This window comes from Diachasmimorpha longicaudata, chromosome 5, assembly GCF_034640455.1.
Source record: "Diachasmimorpha longicaudata isolate KC_UGA_2023 chromosome 5, iyDiaLong2, whole genome shotgun sequence".
NCBI classification, from domain to species: domain Eukaryota; kingdom Metazoa; phylum Arthropoda; class Insecta; order Hymenoptera; family Braconidae; genus Diachasmimorpha; species Diachasmimorpha longicaudata.
This window is the reverse complement of record NC_087229.1, coordinates 7289222-7310922: the sequence shown is the minus strand read 5'-3', so window position 1 is coordinate 7310922 and position 21701 is coordinate 7289222. Positions and strand designations below refer to the sequence as shown.

Below are 21701 nucleotides of genomic sequence, written 5' to 3'. Positions count from 1 at the left end.
ATGCCGATAACTAACGAGAGAGGAGAGGCACATGCCTTGCAATTTGTCGCACTCGATGTATACCCTGTCCGTTATGCTATTACGCCGTTCGTTGCCACTTGGGTGCTTGTGTGTTACGCTTTGGTATTTAAGGGAATGATTTAACGAGTCGTTGGGACCCTCCGGGAGATGGACGAGACTGGCCACTTGACTCCAGCAAATACTTCTTTTTTTTTTTTAAAGGAAGATGTTTACATGGGTCGGGACTTGTTTGAGTGGCGTACAGAGACTTTCAGGGAAGAGCGGTTTTTTGTTTGAGAGAGGATTGTTTTGTGAGAGGAGTTGGTTGAAGAAATTAATGAACTTTTGAGATACGCATGAAGTTGTTGGGAGTCGTCTGTGAAATTTAAACATTAGCTTTTTTTAATTTCCAATTAATTCTCTTCGCTGTTTGATTGATAAGTTTTTTTGTGTACATCCCCTGGATGAACCACGATATTTCCATTTCCTCAATTACGCCCTTCGCTGATTAATTATCCCGAGTGGCTTTAAAAAATCCTGTCGCGACGGTGTCAAACTATCGCACAATGGGACACTGATACCACCAACCTCGCCCATTTCCAACCCCTTACCCCACTCTCTCCTACCAACTTTTTGTCCTTCACGTAATGTGCAAATCTCGGTTCAACGATCTCGTCTCCAGTTTGGCCTTCCGCGTGGGAGTTTTCGTGCTGAGTCTAATCTCGAGACATCGCCCAGCCTTTTTAACATGTTCAATTCTTTTACCTTCCCTCTTTCATCCAGTAATTTCACTCTTTCTCAATTCCCCGTAGAAAAGGGAAAGTAGATGGCCCCCGAGATTAGTTTCAGTGGCCAAATAAAATTTATCAACGTTATTATTATTTTTGTCAAGGGTAAGTGACCCCCGAAGTCCTTGAACACAACCTGTGATTTGCATTCGTCGAGTCACGTTATTTACACGTCATGTAAGGCACATTGCAAAAAATCAATGGGGATTTCTCACGATCTCGTGTGCAAATTTCACTCCAAACAGAACAATAAATAATATTTTAAATAAGAAGTGATGGTTTAGAATTTTTTTTATTTGTGATTCACGAAGGGAGGACGCTGATTTGTCGAGCATTGTTCCGTCAGGAATTTCACGTGTGGGAAGATTAAATACTGTAAATGGCTTGAATGAGCGAATCTCAACTCCATAACCCCCACCTATTCCCAAGAGTCATTGCACGAGAAGCCGAAAGCCCCATCTGTCTGACGTCTCTTAACGGGTTTTACAGCCGTTAGAATCCTCAATTGCGCAATATCGTGGGGATAATGTGGAAGAAATACGGGGAATTCATTGAATTGGGGGAATCAATTTGTCGATGTGGCGGAGGCATTGATTATTATTCAAATTTACGGTACATAATTAAAGTGGAGAAATTGTTATTGACAGCGAGGGAATGCTCTTGCAATTTTTTTTCACTTCAAGGGGGAGAAACCAGAATTGGCTCAAGAATTTACAAATTAATTGCACGTTAAATCAAAGCGTGAGTAGGAAACATTCAGCAGCAAAATACGATTTTTTCATGGAATTATGAATTTTCGAAGACAATTTGTAGAAATTTCTAGGGAACTGCTCTGGGCACTTCTTGGAAGCTTAGTTAAGAAGTTCACCAGCAATTGCAGCCCAAGATTGTTAACAATACACAACACAAGAATTCATACGAAGAGGAACGAGGCATTATTAACGTTCAACGATTTTTGATGACTCAAAAATACAGATTTTACCACCAATGCATCAGTAAAAATTCGATAAATAAATTTGAAAAGGCTCCAAAACCGCTGTTTGATAATAAAATAGTTAGTTGTGACTACATTACGCCGTCGAAGAATTTTTGTCCAGAGATAATCTATATTTAAACTCCAAAATCGTAAAAATTTCAACAATGTCAAGCCTAAAAAATCTCACCGAGGGAAGCCCTTAAATCCCCAGGTACAATCCCACGTGGAGTCACCTCGGGGTCATTGTCCTGTCCCCCAAAGTTATTCCGTAACATGACGTAACAGCGCTCGAAAAAAAATTTCATAAATGCAAGTCACAAATTAACACCAAAAAAATTAAATTAATATTGAAAGTTGCATCGTAAAAGTGTTTTTACGCTTAACTGTCAATTAATTGCGATGGAACGGGGAAGTGTTTTGTTGACTAAACGAAATAACTTAGGGACTCAGCAGAATTGAATGAAGACGTCAGACAAAACGTCCAAGGAAAAAGGTGATTCATCAGTCAATTGGAGAAGAGGATTATTCCGATGCATTCGGATCAATGTCCTCTCTTGAATTCTCATAAAAAGACAGGGCACGCGATCATGGCCTCATTAACCTGCCAAAAATTCGAACATGACGGGGTGGCTTTACAATTTGAACGTTAATTGAATTAATATAAAAATTTATAAGAATTTCGTCATTGATAATACAAAAATTTACGAAAAAAATGCTTAGAAGTTACAAATATCAATTTTATCAGCCCACGAGAGTAAATAAAAAAACTGGAAAATCCATAAATATATTTTTGAATTCTTCATTAATGGGGATTTACGCGCAATCAAGTTTCAAATGATAATTATTAGCTATAATTATTCTTCCTACCAACAAGGAATGAATCCCCTCCTCAAACCTACGAGTCTTCTAACGAGGAATAAAATAAATTAATAAAAATATTTTTGTTATCAGCATAAAAATCACCCGAAGAATATTGAAAGTTTGTTGTCATCATTTTCGATATTCTCCAGGATATTAACCACCGGAGGCTCCCTGACGTCAATCCTTACAGATCAACGTCCTCATTCCAATCATAATCGAAAACTGCTATACATAACATCAAGCGATACCACGTCACGTGTCTCGACTGCATCTGTACGTTACGTCGGTCACGTCTCAAGGCCCGTGACTTTGAACTCTGTCTTGCTCGATGACTCCCTCTTTCTCCTGTTATACTGGAGCGACTTCCCGATGAGGAGTGAAGAGAAGGGACAATAATGCCCTGCATAACGTAACACGACACAAGGACGCGACATTTCCAATCCTCTCATTAACACAACCCCCTCCACAACCATTCGTACACCTGTTAAATTCTTCCTGATTATTTTTCCTTTCGTTCTCTCGAATTTCCACGTCGAGGGAGTTTCCGCATGATTAGATACGTTCAATCATTCTTCTGTTCTTTCCTGGTGTCTTTGGGGGAGAAATTTCAGTGAGGCTTTATTTATTTTTTCACATTATTTAACGTCGGTTAATGCTCTTGAAATTCAATACCCCTTTAACTGAGCACGCGGAAGGCTAGAGTGACACGCAATTCAGCTCTTCTTTCATTGCTGTCGTTATTAGGCGATAGAATTTTTTTTTTATCATTTCTGTCGAGATGATTATATTGAAATTTTTAATTATAAAAAAAATTGTCATCATGGGAGACTGAATATGATGAAATATAATATTTCGTCACTCTGAAGATCACACGATTTTTTTATTCATATTTATGTGGAAGATGGTTAATCATTCAATTCTTCACGTCATGAAAGACTCATTAGTTTTATCGTTGGGAAAAATTTGTTAATTTTTAATTCTTCCAAGGCCCAGATATTTCAACTTGTAAGAAAAAAACATATTCAATGCTCGGGATTAATTGTAAAACCGATGAAAGGGTGATTGCTCATATTGTTAGAGACAGAATTATAATACTTTTAACGAAATATAATACTTTTTCTAAACTGCCATGGTGGATAGAACTCAGAATAAAAGTTAGATGTTGGAACAAGAAGTTTGAAAAAGGCAAGAAGAACGACGGTTCTACAGTTAAATTTTTTGGGAGGGTCCCCGGACGAGTGAGCACACATTGCCGGGTCCGAAGGCACCTGCGGTCGACGACCCATGGTCCCATGGGCTATCGAATACCACTCTTTACCTTCTCTCGACGATGCCCAACACGGTGGAAACACAACCGGCGACAATTACGAGCGCGTAGGAATGTCACCTCGCCGCGTATATAACCGGACTCGACGAAAATTATTTATCCAAAAATACGCGGATGAAGTTGCGAAATAAATATTGCATGAGTTATTAATACGAATGAACTCAGAACGAACGAAGGAAACTAATTCGATGTTAATGAAAAACGAAATTGAAATTACTTTACTCTTCTTTTGATGAACGTCTATTCATTTCGCAAAAATAATGTTTTTACTGGTCAATAAAATTATACTTTGTAAAGAAATATGATTTTTCTAACATTAAAATTAGGTTTTAGAAAAATGTGTCATTCTTAACACACCACTATCAATTTTTCCCCAAAAACCAAAAATAGAAAAAATTAGAATTTCTATGCAAAGTACAATCGCAATGAGGCTGACTATTCATAATGTTCTTTCACTTTGTTGTTCAAGAAATTGAATCAATCAATTAATTCACTAATTCTCTATTTCCATTTGATCTCCCTCCCACTGCTCATTTGTGCATACCCTATTAAATTATTGATCTTAAATTTATTGCCATTTTCCAATAAATAAACCGTGATGGGCTTATTATTTACGAACTATCTATAAGCATAATAATTGCCTCAGCCTGCCTGCACTCCAATAAATAAACAAGTAAATCCAAAAGTTACTAATCAAAAACGTTCACATCTTCAATGAATTTGAGGAAATAATTTTTCGCAATAAAAAAGGGCCCTCAATCATCTCCTGAGCCTACTGATATTCAATATAATCCCATCATTAATAAAACCATTATATTCGTCTCATGACGTGTTACCAAATCAAACAAAATTCCCCAGAGAAAACAGCTGGTGAGTTGTACACAAGTCTTGAGTTCAATGACTGAGGACCGAGAAGCCTCGGGCAATACTCGACGCCCCTCTCCCCCTCCCCACACCCCTTACTCCTGTAAGTGTAATCCCCTCTTCCATCGTCATCATCGAGCAATTCTGATAGCTAGAATCTGTGTGTGACTCACAACTGAACACCGGGTGTCAAATTACACGCTGACGTTCTCCATAAAACTGTCAACTCCCACCTAAACTCCTGGTTTTCTCTTCCACAACATAACAGATGTTAAAAATAGATATAACAAAATGAGGTGAATTCGCAGGAAAATATATTCACGATTGCAGCACATTGCGGTCATTGTCATTAATTAGGGAAAATTAACGGGTCATCCAAGCATTTTCACCTAATTGACACGATTCCTGTGGTCGTAATGGATATGCTGTACGTACACGTTTATTAAGTATATCTATTACCACCGATTTAATTTGGACTTTCCAAGGGGGAGGGGGATGGGGGGAATTTTAAGCGAACTAGAAATTTACATTAGCGAATAATTTATTTTAAAGTCCGATCAGTCTTTGAGAATGTTTTTTTTTTTTCTAATTAGAAACTGAAGAAAAAATTAGTGAGTAGAATAAAATGAATTAATCTCGACTTCATGATAATGAGATTAAGTTAAATTTCAATTCAAACAAAATTTGAGAGATTTTCATCAATCCGTGGGTTTTGCATGTACCCCAATAAATTCAATCGATTTTAATGGCGTACGCATACATAAATTTGCAAATACCTCTGCAATCACTCTAGTATTTTGGTAATCGATCAATACCGGCCGCCCTCCAAGCATATATTTGAATAAAAAGCTTTTGCAAAAAACTGGAAATTCTTTTGCCGGATTTGAGTTGATAAGTTGGGTCAATTCACCCATTAGCTGGGAAAATTCATCAATCCCAGGTCTCTGTGTAAAAAAACCGAGACATTTCTAATTTCTCCACTTTCCCCTTTATAATTGTCATCCCTCGGAACAATAAAAATTCATGATTGTAGTGATAATTAAACCGACGATATCTGCAATTTTAATTTCTCCCCCTCTTGATACCCCGAATGCTACGTTCCCGGGACCATCATCATCACACGAGTTGACTTGAGCTGTACCATTGGAGATGTAAAAATTGATGGGGCGAGGATTAAAAAAAAACACTCGTGCCCTCGGACGAGCAAGTGAGACAGAGAGGGTTACGCCCTTCGTACCCAGCGATTTATGCCGTCATAAAGATGAGAATGTCGAAACCCGAAACTATATACCAAGAAGGATGGCTTCCTGATGAGGGTGTTGGATGGACGAGGAGGTTGCGGTGCCGAGGGAATGATGAAGTGAATTCCCTTATTTTATCTCTCTCATACACAAGTCAAAGCCAGTTATAACGGTATAACTAAACCCTTCTTGCCCGATAATTTGGGTACATCTTCTCATGGAGTTTCGGCCAATAGTGGACCCGGGTCCCTCGTTCTTGCGCCAAGAGTTGAATACACCCGTTGTGATTTTCGAGTGATTGCTTCTTATTATGAAACGTCACTTACAAATTGATCTTTTGAGAAATTGATTTCAGCACAATTGGCGGAATAAAAGTTTTTTTGCTGATTACTTTTTTTTTTTATCTTTGTCCTTCAATGCATGATTCATCATTTTTATGATATTCCGGAGGAGCTGAGTGACGCCGTGAAATGAGGAGTATCTTTCATCGTCAATCATTCAATTTGTCAATTAAATTCTGATCTTTAATGATATTTTCCAAGTAGCTACCATTTTTTTTTAAATAATTATAGTTTCTATGAATTGTTGCGATTGTCTAAATTTGAAAGATTTTCTAAGGATGAAGACGTTTAAAAATTATTTACAGACATCTTGTCATTAAAAAATAATTTCTAACGATTGAATTTGATTCAAATTCAGATCCGCAAAAGTTGAATCATAAAATTATTTTAAAATTTCCCGAAATTAATAACCAATTGGGAAATACATGAAAGATCAGAAGGGAAACATTTTCCGAGAATCAGTGGTTACGGACAGTGCCGAGAAGACACGTTTCAATATGAAAATGATCTTTCGATACTCCTTAAATTATTTAATTTCTACGTAAATATTCAAACAGCCAACGGCTAGATATAAAATTTTGTTATCCTCCTAATTAAATCACTGATACAAATGCCGCTATAATTATCGATCAGTTTAAACTGTTGATAATTTAAATATATTGCAAAGGTCATTTAATCATATAATTTTAATTTTTCATCCTTTTGTTTATTCTAATCTGTCTGGGGTCTTCCGCTTTTACCGCGACTGTGCGCCCACTCGCGAGAAGTCTCTTCCTGGATGAACCGGTGAGCCCGCGGGGGCCCTCGCGGTCTTATCGACGAGGGAGATAAGACACGAGAGTCTATACCACCAATGACGGCATCTCGTCTTGGAGATTATTCCGGACTCGGTGCATCAACATCTCCAATGGGTTTCGTGCGGGGTTAACCTGGGTATTAATGGGTTTCATGGTGAAGCTACGAAAGATTGTGATTCCTCGAGGGGATATCCAAGACGTGGGTAATTGATGAAGAAACGTGATTTTGGGTTTCTTTGTTTGATATTTTTCGGAAACAGTTCAAGCATTCCGTAAAAATTTATCAATATTCCTAGAACAATTCACGCTCTCATTTATAATGATAAATTAAATAAAATAACCTTAGCTTCATTATAAATTGTTAAATACGCCCGAAATTCCCCAAAGAACCTATCGATGAGGTAAAAATTACATTTCCGGAGCTTCTCAATGACCCCAGGTCAATAAATCTCAACAAAATAAGGAGCGTTATCATTCATCATTATTATAAAAAAAATCCCTCCGCCCTTCAGATATGCAATTTTCACCTCCACCCACTCCTGAATGATACAGTTCTAGGTATCAATTTAAACCCACCACAATTCCGAAAAACAATCAATAGCTATAACCGTCACCGCATCATTAATTCACCGGCGCGCAAGGAGAATAATATTTATTTAAATTAGTAGGTGTTTTATCATGCGTTAAGATGCCCGGAAGAGTCTTGTCGGGTCACTTTGGGGTTCTGGATTCACTAGGTGTGGATATACACTTACAAAATCATCGTGCAAAGGGGATGGAAATATTGCTAGGGGCGCACGAATACCTCGTGTTCACCTTCTGTGTACACACATGCATTTTAAACCTGCAGGAGAGCCTCAACGTTTGCGTGAGGTTTTCATGTGTGGAATACACGAGGGGTTCATTGACCGAGCAGGGGCTTTTGTTCGTGTTCGAACGAGAAAGAGAAGGCCCCCAAACTCCTGCGGCATTCTCCATACCAGAGAGGTGGGCCAACGAAACCACAGCGTTACCTTTCCCTCCCTCCCCCCCCCCATTCTCTCTCACTTCTTTACTCCCTCCCCCTTCCCTCCCACTATTGACTGGTGAGCTCCCTTTATCGTTTCTCCACCTCGCTCTCACTTCTTGTTTCATGAATTCGAAAGAGTCTTGGGTTGGGTAATCGATCGTAATACCCCAAGGTCTTTACCACCTGCTGTATTTTAACTGGCGCCAATGAAACTTGTTGCATTCTTTGGGTCTTTATTTCGGAGATTAGATTGTGATTTTGGAGATATCCAGGAGAAAAATGTTGGATTTTTTATTATAGATAGAAGAGGGAAGAGTCAGGAAGTGAATTTTTTTAAAGAGAGAGAGGAAAGAGTTTTTAGTTGGATTAGACTGGCTCGGAATTTTTTAAAAAATCATTTGCATTCGGAAATTGTTATTGAAAGTTTTAGTGTTGAAATGGGCGTAAAGTGATGGCCAAATAAAAGTTTCAGTGCTTTTTCCCAATTTGCACAGGAATAAATAAATCAATTTTTTCAACGACAAGAGAGAAACATAAAAATCGTATACAGGCTCCCCTGATTTTTTCTATTTAGCAGAAAAGGTGTCAATCAAAACCTGAACCTAATACTTCCAAAGATATTCCCAAAAGACCGTGAAATTGAATCTATCGTCTCACTGCGATTGATAATTTAATTATTACCGCAAAATGTCAAAATAAAATCACTCAAAATAGACTGCAGTCTCCGAAAAATCATTTTAAGCCCGTCAATAAACACTTGAGAATTGTCATTCGGTGACCGCAGGTCGATGACTCCTCGATACAACTTTATCTCTTCCTGCTCATCTGATTCATGCGCGCAAGAGAGCAAGCCCACGGTTTTTCATCTTTTTACCTTTATCAAGTCACTCTATTTTTATTTTATTACACGATCATATATCGCCTACACGTTTTCTCTGTTTTGTTACTCATTTTTTTCCCCTTGGTGTCATTCCACCAAGTGCCTAAGTAGTTGAATCGCTATTTAATAAAATAGTCACGTAAACACTTTTATGAAACACTCGGGAGACATCAGATTCAGAAATTGGATTATATAGCTGAGTGGGCCTGGAGATATATATTTATCCAACAATGTCAATGAAGGCGAATGTTAACTCTATCTCGAGTAGTAATTTACGGAGGAATAATTTATCAACAAAAGTAAATAGATACATTTCATCTGGGTACTAGAAATCCGTTTGTTCTATTTGACTTTATCTCTCAGGAGATCCAAACATTTATCCATTTTACAATTTTTAAATCGATAAAATAATTAATTAAATAAGTCAACAGTCCCAAATGTATTGCCAAACATGCATGCGAATATTCCAATTCGATAATGAAGTCGGGGGGTATACGAACAGTTGATTCAATTCAATTACTATTTTTTTAGTATCAAACATTGAAGATTGTTGATACAGATTAAAAACCCCTCGTGAATTTCATGTATTAAAAAATTAAAAATAGTTCGAATTTTATCCCTACAAATCTACTATCTCCTGGAAATGTTTACTGTTGATTAAAACTCAAAGTTTGATTGGACAATCAAGGAAAGCCGTCAATTCCAGATCAATCCTTTGATAAAAAGTAAAAGTTATTTTCAACTCGATCCCAAGATATTGCCATAATATTATTATTGCCTTATGGACCCCCCTCGAGCCTGAGATTTTCACCTACATTTGAATCACCCTACCCCCTCCCTCCACAAACATCGTCCACAACAAGTCCCTCTCACTCACAATTTAAACATCTAGTGTCGGTATTAACGATCCCACGATAAGCACACTTGGGGAGGAGTGTAACCCTGCGTGTCCCTCGATTCCCTGAGCCACCTGTCTCCCCCACGTGGTTTACCCATGTAAACCTTCCTGCATACCCCACAGAGACTCTATACCCCCGGGATTTCCTATCATTTGGCTTCTACACTCAGTGTGTTACTGACCCCGAGTGACCCTAAGCATCGCCGTGTACTGTTACCTTACCTGCCGCACAATTTATTTTCTCCTCTCACTATCCTCTCCTTGTTCTCTTCATTTAACGCACGACCTTCACGATAAATTCCTCCTAATCATCCCCCATCCCACTGTCAATCATCCCCTTGCGTTATCATCTTTGTTATCTCCATTCCTCTAATTCCTTGCATTTTCTACCTGCCTTCATTTTTTCATTTATATTTATTCACCGGCATTTAACAGTACTGCAGGAGTGCGAGAGAGCGAATGTCCACGTAAACAAACGGCATATTTTAATATTTTAATTAACACGGAATAAATCAATTTAATTCAATGTTGGATATCTATCTAGAATGCTTATCCAAAATCACACGCGATGAGAAAATCTCTAATTTTCTTTAACCGATAGAGCGAACAATTTGTGCCTGATTGATAACAATTTTAATCGCTAATCCTAGAGTAGTCAATTTCTATAAATTTCCAAAGGGAGTAAATCTATACAAATATACGAATAACAAGTTCAAATACGGTGAGTACTGGAATTTCCAAAATCGTTCCAGTGGAAGTGACTCGTAAATTTGGCAATAAATCCGCCAGGAGTAACTGTGTAAAATTTGTTTGTCCCAAAAAAATTGGTGGTTTCGCATGTGCTTCGAACAGTCCAAAAAATGACAGAATATCCCTCGGATGCGAAACCACCAGATCATTTCAAGAGGCATAACCATCCTTAATTGCTGAAAAAATGGCCAATAAATATGCAAGTTCACTAACGGCAGATCTCGCTCGGCCGTTCATTTCGGACGCTCGACTGCCTCGTGAGCGAACGGTAAAAAAAAATTGTGCAAAAGCAGAGGGCGAGAGAAAAAAAAATACAGAAGATCGAGCATTGACCGTCTATATAACGAGCTCGCGCAACCACTCCGCAAACAATTACTATCAACCAATTGAAATAAAATCGATCAGCATGAAACACTCACCTCTTATGGTGCTCGGCATTATGTCCTCAATGGCATATCCTGTTATCCAAAATAAATAGCACCAGTATTTTCCCAAAATTCAAATTCACTTCACAACCCCACAATTTCCAACGAATTTCGTACTTTCAGAACCGGGTTAAAAAAATACTGTTGCTGTATTTACAGCGTATCTCGGTTGTTTATCCGCACGCACTAAAAAATTTTAACCACGTAAAACAGTCAAACGCACTTCCATTTCGTCACGATAATCACAAGCAACTTTTGACTGAGCTTGATGCATCAAGAGAAATGTTAACAGACCAAAGCACATGGATCCACTGCGATCGATTCGCAGTCTCTCTTTTTTGTATTGAGTTGAAGTGTCAGGTACAGGTCGACGACATCCGCATGAAATCGATGCTCGCCACGCCGTCTCAACTCCCAATGACATTTACCGAATGAAAATACACGATAAAACCGGTGTAATTATTCCGAACAAACACTCAAAATGACTAAAACTCGTTCTCTAGCTGATGTAAACAAAGGCCTGTGTAAACACTGAAATTCCCGTGCTATTATCCTTATCCTCTCACTCAACCATCACCAGATAAAAATTTTCACCGAGAGTCACCGTTCAATAAACAATTATCATCTGAAGCACCACAAATTGTTGTAAAATCACACGAACATGATGAATCATTAATTCGATCGATTGATTCAACTCCACGGGAATCGATGCCGAGGTTTGGAGGTCCGGTGGTGGTGGTCGGTGAGTGACTCTACCGGCAACGGGGTACACCGAGATCCACAGGTGCTCGTGGCCCTTACCCCTCCCCTCTTCTTTCTCCCGCGCATCCCACCTCCTCGTGGTTGTCGCCGAGCTGGCTCTTCCCCGTGGCTCCTCAGCACCGCCCCCTCCTCACCGGCTGACGCCGTGCACTGGCTCAAGTCTAAAAAAACCGGTGTTCACGCATTTCAATCCCCTCACACTCCTCCTCGTACCACCCAGTTCATAGTTCCTTTTAAATTTTCGGTTGTACTTTTTGGTTTTTTCCAACCTCTCAACTCGTTCTTCTAACCTCCCCTAGGTTTTATTTTTATTCCTCTGTCGACGTTTTTTTCTCATTGCTTTTATCTCTGGATTCTCCTCTGACGATTCCGGTTCTGTGATTGCCGGATTTTTACCGTTCCTCCACTGCGGTTCTCTGTCATTTCGAACTCCCTCCCTCCTCCCCTTTTTTTGGACTCGTCCATTTTTCTGACGATGCAGACGAATGGAAATCGTCGAGTATTTGGCACCTTGATTAATTTATCAAACTATTTATCGAATTATTGAACTGCACTGTCGTCTGATTACTTGTTTATTGATGACTGCACGGTGGCAATGACCTCGAACGTAACTGAGACAAAATCGTTAATTCTCGGGGTTTGAGCCTTGATAGGGCGCCACAGTCACTTGACTTTTTTTTTTTATCTCGATTTGTTTCGTCACCCCGGGGCGAGAGGTGTTGAGGTTACGGCTGGTAGTTGCCATTTCGGAGATTATTGAACTCACCGGAATAGAAGTGATGAGTCGCTTTTGATGGCTCAACCTGACTCAAGGACGAGCGTTATCCAATGGTGTGAGGGGACATCGCACGCTTGATCCTGATGCCAGACACGGACCATTGGTTTGCCCCTGGATTTTGCGTTGTGTTCTGAAGGAGTTATGTAGTGAAATGGTAGTGTATTAAGGTACATGTGTACTGGGACGGAGGCGAGCGAGCACTTCTTTGTTTGCATCATCGAGTCTAACGCGAGGATATAAGCTGCCCTACGATTGGTCCTCAAAATATTGCCTCCCCCCCCCCCCCCCGCCCCCTATTTTCTCGCGCCTAACGTACTTTATTATTGTTATTATTTTGATATTTTTATTATTTTTATTTTTGTTCTTGGAAATCAGTGTTTGCAAAGGCCTTATGATTTTTTGATTCGGTAATCCATAAAATATTACTAAAGGAAAAACCTACCAAATATTTACTCTCCCGATGCGTATGCCGTGCGAAGAGGAACCGGCGATCGTGCCCATACACTAGACGCCGTATATATTTACACTGGACATTTCGATGAATCCACTTGACAATAACACTCGACTTCAATTTTTCAAGGAAATCACTCGGTTTCTTGGTGAAATGGACGGTTATGTGCAATTAAGGAATGGACAGGGGTATCCACAGTCCCGAGGATGCTGGGACGCTTGAGACGCGAGAATAAAGGACGCGAAGTGTAATGGCGGCCCGAAGGAAGACGGTTGAAATGCATCACGGCGGTTGGACGAACTAATGGCGCTGGATGGATGAGTTCAAATTTCAACGGACAACGGACGCTTCCAAGTACGTGTTGTAGAACAGAAGATTATGGGCAGAGTTTTTTTGATGATTTCGTTGCACTGCATAAATGATTGGGCGTTTTCTCAACATTTGGAGGGACGAGAGTTATTGGGAGGAGAGTGTTGGAGTATGCCAGTGTTCCGAAGACGAGCAACTGATCTCGTAATGAGTGCCTCAAATATTTTTTTTGGGGTTACGCAATGTCGTGAGAGGTAAGTCGACAAGGAAGTGCTGCAATAATTTACTTAACGTTTATTTTTGAGTTTTCAATTGATAGGAAGTCTTTTTTATTATGGATTTAACAGGTGTGCAATGTACAATGTTGAAAAAAATTTACTAATTTTTTTTCCTTGAATTAAATTTTAGGGTGATACGTCTGTCCAGGTTGCTGAGAAAATTCAAGTGAAGTCCGGCGTCCTGAGCAGCAGGAGAACGACAGGTATAAATAAGTTGCATGAATTTTTAACCACAAATTAATTGACTATGAAGAAATTAGTTTTACATTCCATCAGTTGATCAAAGATTTTTACTGATAAAATTTTCGATTCATATTCATTGAAGAATCTATCAATGCCCTTGATCATAAGAGAATTTAATACACGGACAATATGACTCATCACAAAAGGAAGTTGACATTGTTTCATGAATTTTAAATTCAATCGGTGGTAACGTCTAATAATTGTTCAGTTAATCCGATAGATACTCAAGGGATGATACAATTTCTATAATATCGATAAATTTATTGATTAATATTTGAGTAATGTGGTAATTGATAGTTAAATAATTTTCGGTGACATCATTAGCAGTTTTCAGAGATTCATATTTAATTTTCGAGATTATATCTTTTATCGCTGATGAAACTCCAATTTCAAGAAAAACCATATCTGTTCGAATAATGAACTTGCAATTTTTTTTGGTCCAAGAAGACTTTGGAATACGTGTTTGCTCTTCTCTTAGTGTATACAGCAAAATCACAAACTAACGGACATCCCACTCCATTATACCCCTATTATCTAACACCTATTACCTAATTTGTAGCCCCAAGGCTTCTTAACCTGTTTGGATTGAAAATTGAGAAAGAAATATGAGGTTTTCAGGGTCCGTGAGTCGCTTCACGGTCGAACGTGAATATTCCGGTGGTCGTTGACCCCTCTGGGACGGTCTTTGGCGCCAAACTATACGACTCCACACTCCATAATACCTGAGCCTGCATTAACCGCGCAATTAAACGTGCCCAGTTAATTGTGCACTCTTGACACACCCCTCGATTACTCGACAATAGTCTCGACAATTGTTCACATTACCGGTGTTATCTCGTGTGAAATCGAGTATTCATGGGATAGGACTCGTCTTGTCCTGAAGCTGGTCTACCTTTGCCCTTTTGTATCGGTGATTTTTTTGGGAACATCGACAATCGATTTATTGGGATGAGGAGAGGAAGTGTCATCGAGTGATGAATAATTCAATTGTAATTAACTGTGCAGTTGTGGAGGAGCTCCTCAGTCTATTGGGGTAAGGATCAATGACTAACATACATTATTTATATACACAGGGAGAAAAAAAAACCTTAAAACTCTAGTATGGAGACTGAATAAATAGCAATTCACGAGCGGTGAAAAATTCTAGCGCTTTTAAAGTTTTTTTTTCAATTTCTACTAAATTTGCAGAGGATTTCTCCTTCTCCATAAAATTTCTAATGTTAGGAAAATCAATGTAGACTGAATCATCTACTAAATTAGTAATACATTTTCGAATGAGTAGTGCTCGCCCCATTTCTTTCTGACATGGGAAATTGAGTGCCAATTATTAATTAATTTTATTAATTTGAGTGAGATTCATTTTCAAATCTCTAATTTAATTGAAAGCTATTGTTTCTATTGTTCTTATTGTTATCCTTTTCTATGCAACTGACAGTCTTTTTTATTCTTTGAGGGAATGTTAAAGAAAAATTTTATTTCTATACATGTGAATGAATTTGAAGTATTACACTTGAGGAAACTAATGAAAGTAAGAAAAATTCTCTTTCCAATTCGATCTTGTTACGTTGAGAATCAATATTTATTAGACAGATAAGATCAATATAAACATCTAAAAAGATATTATATACGATGAAGATACGATCGTGAAAAAAGACACAAGATGAACGGACAACGAGAGAGCTAGAGATGAGCGTATGTGGAAGTAACTGAGAGGGAAGAAAAGAATAAATACGACTGGAAACAATACTGCTGACTTTAAAATGCTTGAAAGACTAAGAGGACTCCTAATGAATTCTAACCCATTCTAAGAATTTTCTCTCAAATTTCAACACAATACCTTAAATTTTTAACTGCACACCCATACACTTTACTGCTGCATTCATCATTAAAACTAACGGTTAATTTTATTACTCACAGAAATTCTCGGCATTTCATCAGAACAATCTCAGAAATCTTGAAATTAATTTGCAATTAAATGTCGCTACATTCCAGACACTTTCAAATATTCATGATACATGTGGTGGAATTTTTTTTATTATAATTTTCAGTGCACTTTCTGAAGACGGAAATATTGAAAAAATTTTTTCTTTCATCACTTCCATTATTCTCCCAATGCTGTTGAAATATTTGAAATTCTATTGAATCGTCAGTATAACCGGGAATTTCGCTATTCTTTTTTGCTTTGGAGAAATTGATTTTTTGGCTCTTATAGACATTTTTCCGTGGGTTGACTTGACGGTATCAACTTCGACCACCTGGATGCTGAATTCTAATACCGACATTGGAAATTTTATTGAATAGCTCATAAATTTTTCTCGTTCTTATTGGAAATGTTTCTGAAAATACCTAGAAATGTTGCCTCTCCAGTACTAGAATTGTTTTTTATAAAATTTCTCCCTGTGTGTTATAAAATTACATAAAAGAACTCTTGCTCCTTCACTGAATAATTTACCGCACGTACGAAAAATTCAATTTCTCGTTTTCTTCTATCGCAAATTGTATCAGTATTTTCGCATCCCCATTGCACACCTTTGCAAAATATTTCAACAAATAAATTGTTTCATTCGTCATGAAACATTTCAGGGGCACGAAAAGTCGATAGATTGTTCAATAAATACCCACGAGAAATGCAATTGAGTTTTCTAGCAGCTGCTCTCAGTTTTTTTCTTATCAAATTTTTTTCGTACGTGCGATTCTATGCAGTCGAAGGAACGAATGTATTCGACCCCTTCAACCACGGATATCAATATTCCTTGATATTCCCATGGATAAACGACGAAATCGTTGATGGCAGGTATAACAATGCCGGAAACATCAAACCGAAGGAACATCCAATCGATTTTAAACGCTATGTACTTCGACAGCGTGACGTGGCAGCGGACTATTGGCTGGAACAGCCCGCGGAACTGCTGTGACGTACAAAGCCCGTAATATCACTGTCTCTCTCTTTTCATTTCCGTTTGCATTGTGCCGGCTTTTTCCTCTTTCGTTCTCCTATATTTTCACATTCTTCCGGGTTCAGTTTTTTCCATTGTCCATTATCAATGCAAAAATCATTTTATCTAGTTATTTTTTGGGGAGAACATAGAGAACAATTGATGACAATTCGTACAGTTTAAAAAGATAGTCAGTCTTTTGGATATAAAAACCATTATTTTTAATGCTAGAATCCGATGAATTTCAACAACTATTTGAGTAAATTTAATGATGATAGAATTCCAAACGTCCTCAATCGACTGTCTGGACAATGGATCAATATTTCACGTCGCATAAAATTGGAAAATATGGTCTAAAGTTTAATACAAAATAAAATATCGTTGACTTGGTCTAGTTGTTGATTCTTCATCCTCTTCCTGCTGTTCCTCCCAAGGAGAACCACTGTAAAAAAGCATCCTCTAATTGAATGCAACTTGACGTACACCAGGTCCTCTGTAAACTCTTTTTGAATCAATTTAATTGGTATTTAATGTAATATGTTTTTATAATTGCCGGTAGAATTTCCTCGATGGGAGTGTCGTTGTTTATTGTTCATCCTCTTCCTTCTGGGCCCTGTCGCGCCGTGAAAAACTGAATCAAAAGGAGAAAAATCATGAAAAAAAATGCGCACTCCGGCTGAATGCAGGATCGAATCCACATACAAGCATAAACCTGGCTGAGCGCATGCCGCGACACAAGAGAAGTCAAGAACCTCTTCTTGAGGCGCGTCTTGGTCGCATCTCTGGTTGAACGAACTGTGGACCGTGGCTCCTTGGGTTCGACGTAAAACACGCGGCTAGTCCGGACAACGGTAAAAGTTGAACGGTGTTGGTGGTACGGGTTGAAGGGAATGGAATCGATGTAACACTGCCACCTAGCGGTAAAGAGCCCCCTCCAGGAGCTTGGACACTTTGGAGGTCTTCCCTCAAGGTTTCTTTCAATTCTCTACTAAATCATTAGACATATGAAATTGTTTCACTCGGGAAAACAAAAACAATGAAAGTTTGTTGTGACGCGAATGAAGTCTTGCAATTGTTGCCGATATTTACGGAGATATTTGTTTGGGGTAGTTCTTGATGGACTGTATGGGCTACATATTAGAAAATTTATTGATGAATTTTGCGCGGGGGATTTCAGAGTCCGGTGAATTTGAAAGAATTTAACAGTTTTCAGATGGCCACAAAATGCTGTCCACAAAATTTTCTCATTCGTTTTTTTTTCTGCGTCATTACGGGTCTTTCGAATGTCTCATGCAGGAAGTGGTCGGAAAAAAAATTATCGTGGTAGCCTCTTGTATTCTGTAACATCTTTCTCGATGAGTTGCATGCTTGATCATTTTCACGGAATACGAAGTACATTTTTTTCTTAAAAACTAACGTGATAAGATCGATGATTTATTTGTTGATAAATGAAGTTGAAATGAAGTACTAATCGGGGTAGGAAACGTTCAATTGCATTACGGATGTGAGGATAGCTAGATAATTTATTGATTAGGAATTTGAATGAAGAGACGGACATACGTTAATGATACTGTTTTTTACGGAATTTAAATATCAATATGTGAAGCGTATATGTTCATATTTTCAAAACTCTAGAAAAAGAAAATTCATAGAGGGGAAGATTCACAAAGAATGTTTTGCCTCGGGAAATGGCAATGTTTATTCTATTACATTTTCCGCGACAACTCTACAACAGATATTTCCAAGTTTTTTTCATTCCATTTATCTTTTCTTATAACGCAAAATTGCTCTAAATTAAATCTCACTAAAAAGCCCAAACTTTAAAAATAGTAGAATAGTGATTGAAAGCTCTGTAGACATCCAAAAGACCCTGTAATGAATGCACCAGGTGTTCTTATTAAAGTCTCTCACACTTCGCAATAATTTTTCCTCCAAAATTACCACTCATTAATTATGAATTGAGTCAAATTACTTGGTCGCAATTTATGCCTTTAAATAGCTTTAACTTTTTACACTTGGCATTTGAGAAACTCATTTAAAAATATAATTGAACATCCTTAAATCATGTGGACGTTTGCCGAAAAAGGCTGTGAATACACGTGAGAAGGCCCTCATCTCGTCTGAGATATTTTGTACATACGTTACGTTGTACGTTATGCTGCGTTATGTGAATGTACCGTTGATCGCCGCAGGCGGCGCACTTCACTTGGTCCCTTTGATCACGAGTGGAGGATCTCTTCTCCAACGAGTAAAGTACATATAGCGTGCATACATGGGGCCCATGAGGGCTTTTTTTTACATGAGACGATGGCAAACCCACGAATCACCCTGACACATGACACCTCACGGATGATCCTTATGACCTTTGTACAGTTGACCTTCTAAGGCATGACTAAGATCGATTAAAGATTTGTACATTAGAACTTGTAGCGGGAGATGTTTATTGGTATAGAAGGGATAGATGGAGATGAATTTCAAGGATTTTAAAATATTGACCAGCTTATTTTTCCCATTCGAATTTCAGCCAATAGAATTGCACTATTTCGAGTACTTTAAGTAGTCCATATGATTCAACTAAAGTAATAATTTTTTTATAATTTCATAATGCCACCGGTGACTGGCCGAGCGTATCCCAGAGTGAATGTTTTTAATTAGAAAAGATGATGCACCGGAACCCATAGTTTACCCCCTTCGCCCTTAAAAAATCGAATTATAGCGAGACTGTCCACCTATAAATCATAATCAATAAATGAAAAATCAGTAAAATATTAATTATCGGTGATTCGATGGTACCGGATGTTGAAGTATGTTAAAACACATAAGTTTGATGAAGCGTGGCGCGTAGCGGTACCGTAAATTTTCGAGGCACTTCGATTGGCCAAGTTATACTGTTACTCGGCTGTCTGAGCATTCTACCTCCTATACTCAATTGAAAAGATGATTATTCCGATGACGTACACGAGCATCAGGTGTGCAAATTCTACAGCATAATTTCCTGGGCATTCACGATAGTCAGGACAATTTTCCCCGAATAAAAAAATTAACAAATCAATGATAGATGACAGAACTCAACTCCTTAATCAACTATAAATTTCTGTACGTCCTGATATAGATGGGACCCGAAGAAAATATCTCGAGCTTTTTTTCTTCATCTTCTCCCTTTCAAATTATCTCCATCGATTGCATGCATAAGAAATACGACCTGGGCCTGCAGTATTAATGCGGCACTTTTATTGCAGATGCATGCACCGCATGACAAATGAGCGGGCGATCGATGGGGCTCAGTGGGTGGTACCATCTGTGAGGAGTTCCCGGTCTCGGCGTGCATTTAGACGTAGACTGAGGACTAGAGAGACTAGGAGAGCATTACCTACAGCTGGCATTCAACATTGCTACGTAACAGGTAATATATCATGTATTTTATTTGATAGAAAATCATCGTTTTGTAGTAACAATTGTTGGGGAATTGAATTAAAGATTTTGGAAATTGTTGAGAACTTTATTCGGCGAATATCGACTGCTGGTAATTACTGTAGAACTCTATTATGACCATCAATTGTGTAAATTATCGAGAAAACATAGACTTTTCAATGTCGCTATTTTATCCAAAAATTATTGAAATTATTGAATTATTTCCCAAATAATCTCAGAAAATCTGGTTTTCTTAAAATGAAAAATTTCCCTTAAATCTTTCACTGAATTTTGAAGACGTCTTTGTATATATATATTGCAGGAGTCGAATTGTGAATTGTTTAGTTAGCTAGGCAGTTTAGCTGATTTTCAAGACTTAGTCCTCATGATAATTACGTTGAAATGCATCAAATTAAATTAATCCCTCTCAAAGCTCCCCCCTGACACTCAACAAATTTTTTATCTTCTTGAAATTCGCAATAACGTAAGAAAGCTCAACGATTCCTTCTCTCTGTCCCTAAGATTCATTGTTAATATTCTCACCAGCTGCAGCTCTTACTATTATTAAAATAACTCTGTCATTATACTCCCCCTCTAAATCACAGCGATATCTAGTGAAATACAAAATGAAGACATCAAAATGAAGATAAAATGCAATGAGTACCCAGTGACAACTTTATATCCGAAACAATGAATCCGAGGACAAACTGATTTGTTCCCAATTCAATTGACATCTCCATTATCGTAGGTAGAGCTTGTAAAATAAATCACTGATCATTCGTTCCGTCCGAGGAGGGCACACAACACAGAGCGCAGAACAAATCCCCTTGATTCCAGAGGATTGGGAAATGTCTTCGGGATGCTCCTTCAGGACTACGCTTGCGCGATTTTATCTTTTCCGCTCTCTATATAAATGCTGCCACTTGTTGAGCAATGTCCATACCTCCACAACACCGTGGGTATCACTTCTTCAACACCGTCCAACATTCAGAACGTCGACCCAACTCTACTTCGGGGAGAACCGCTGCAGCCTGAGAATGTAAGTGATTAAACCATTAAATCATTGATAAGAACACCAATTTATCCATGAAATCGTCAGCTAGATCATAAATTAAATGTGAAAATTAATGAACATTTCAAGTTCACTAGATGTCGAGAGTTTTTTTTTGCCTTTAAAACGAATTTTCAACGACAGTGGGAAAATTCTCTCATTCGAATGGTGAAAAGCCAAGGGGAAATGAGAAAAGTCGGAAGCGGACATGCGGGACGGCCGAGCTTTTAATAATATCGACTGTCTTTCCGAAGAACCATCATCATTCCTGCAAAAAGGGGAAAAGTACCTCTTTTTTTCAACAATACAGTAGAGACAGACTTTA

At 38.3% G+C, this 21701-nt stretch overlaps 1 protein-coding gene and 1 long non-coding RNA gene across 2 annotated transcripts in view; one reads left to right on the top strand and one right to left on the bottom strand.

The window, feature by feature from the left end:
• LOC135162084 (probable nuclear hormone receptor HR3) overlaps nt 1–11909 on the bottom strand; it is a 104921-nt gene extending 93012 nt beyond the window's left edge. The window contains exon 1 of the mRNA XM_064120214.1: nt 11152–11909. Within this exon, the coding sequence (XP_063976284.1) occupies nt 11152–11170 (19 nt within the window). The 5' untranslated portion in view covers nt 11171–11909. The remainder of the gene's footprint in view (nt 1–11151) is intronic.
• A 1407-nt stretch (nt 11910–13316) lies between these two features.
• Nucleotides 13317–17304, top strand: LOC135162136 (uncharacterized). The gene is made up of 4 exons (XR_010298903.1): nt 13317–13711; nt 13866–13938; nt 14597–15011; nt 16773–17304. It is a non-coding gene; the product is annotated as an uncharacterized LOC135162136 (long non-coding RNA).
• Nucleotides 17305–21701: the final 4397 nt, after the last annotated feature.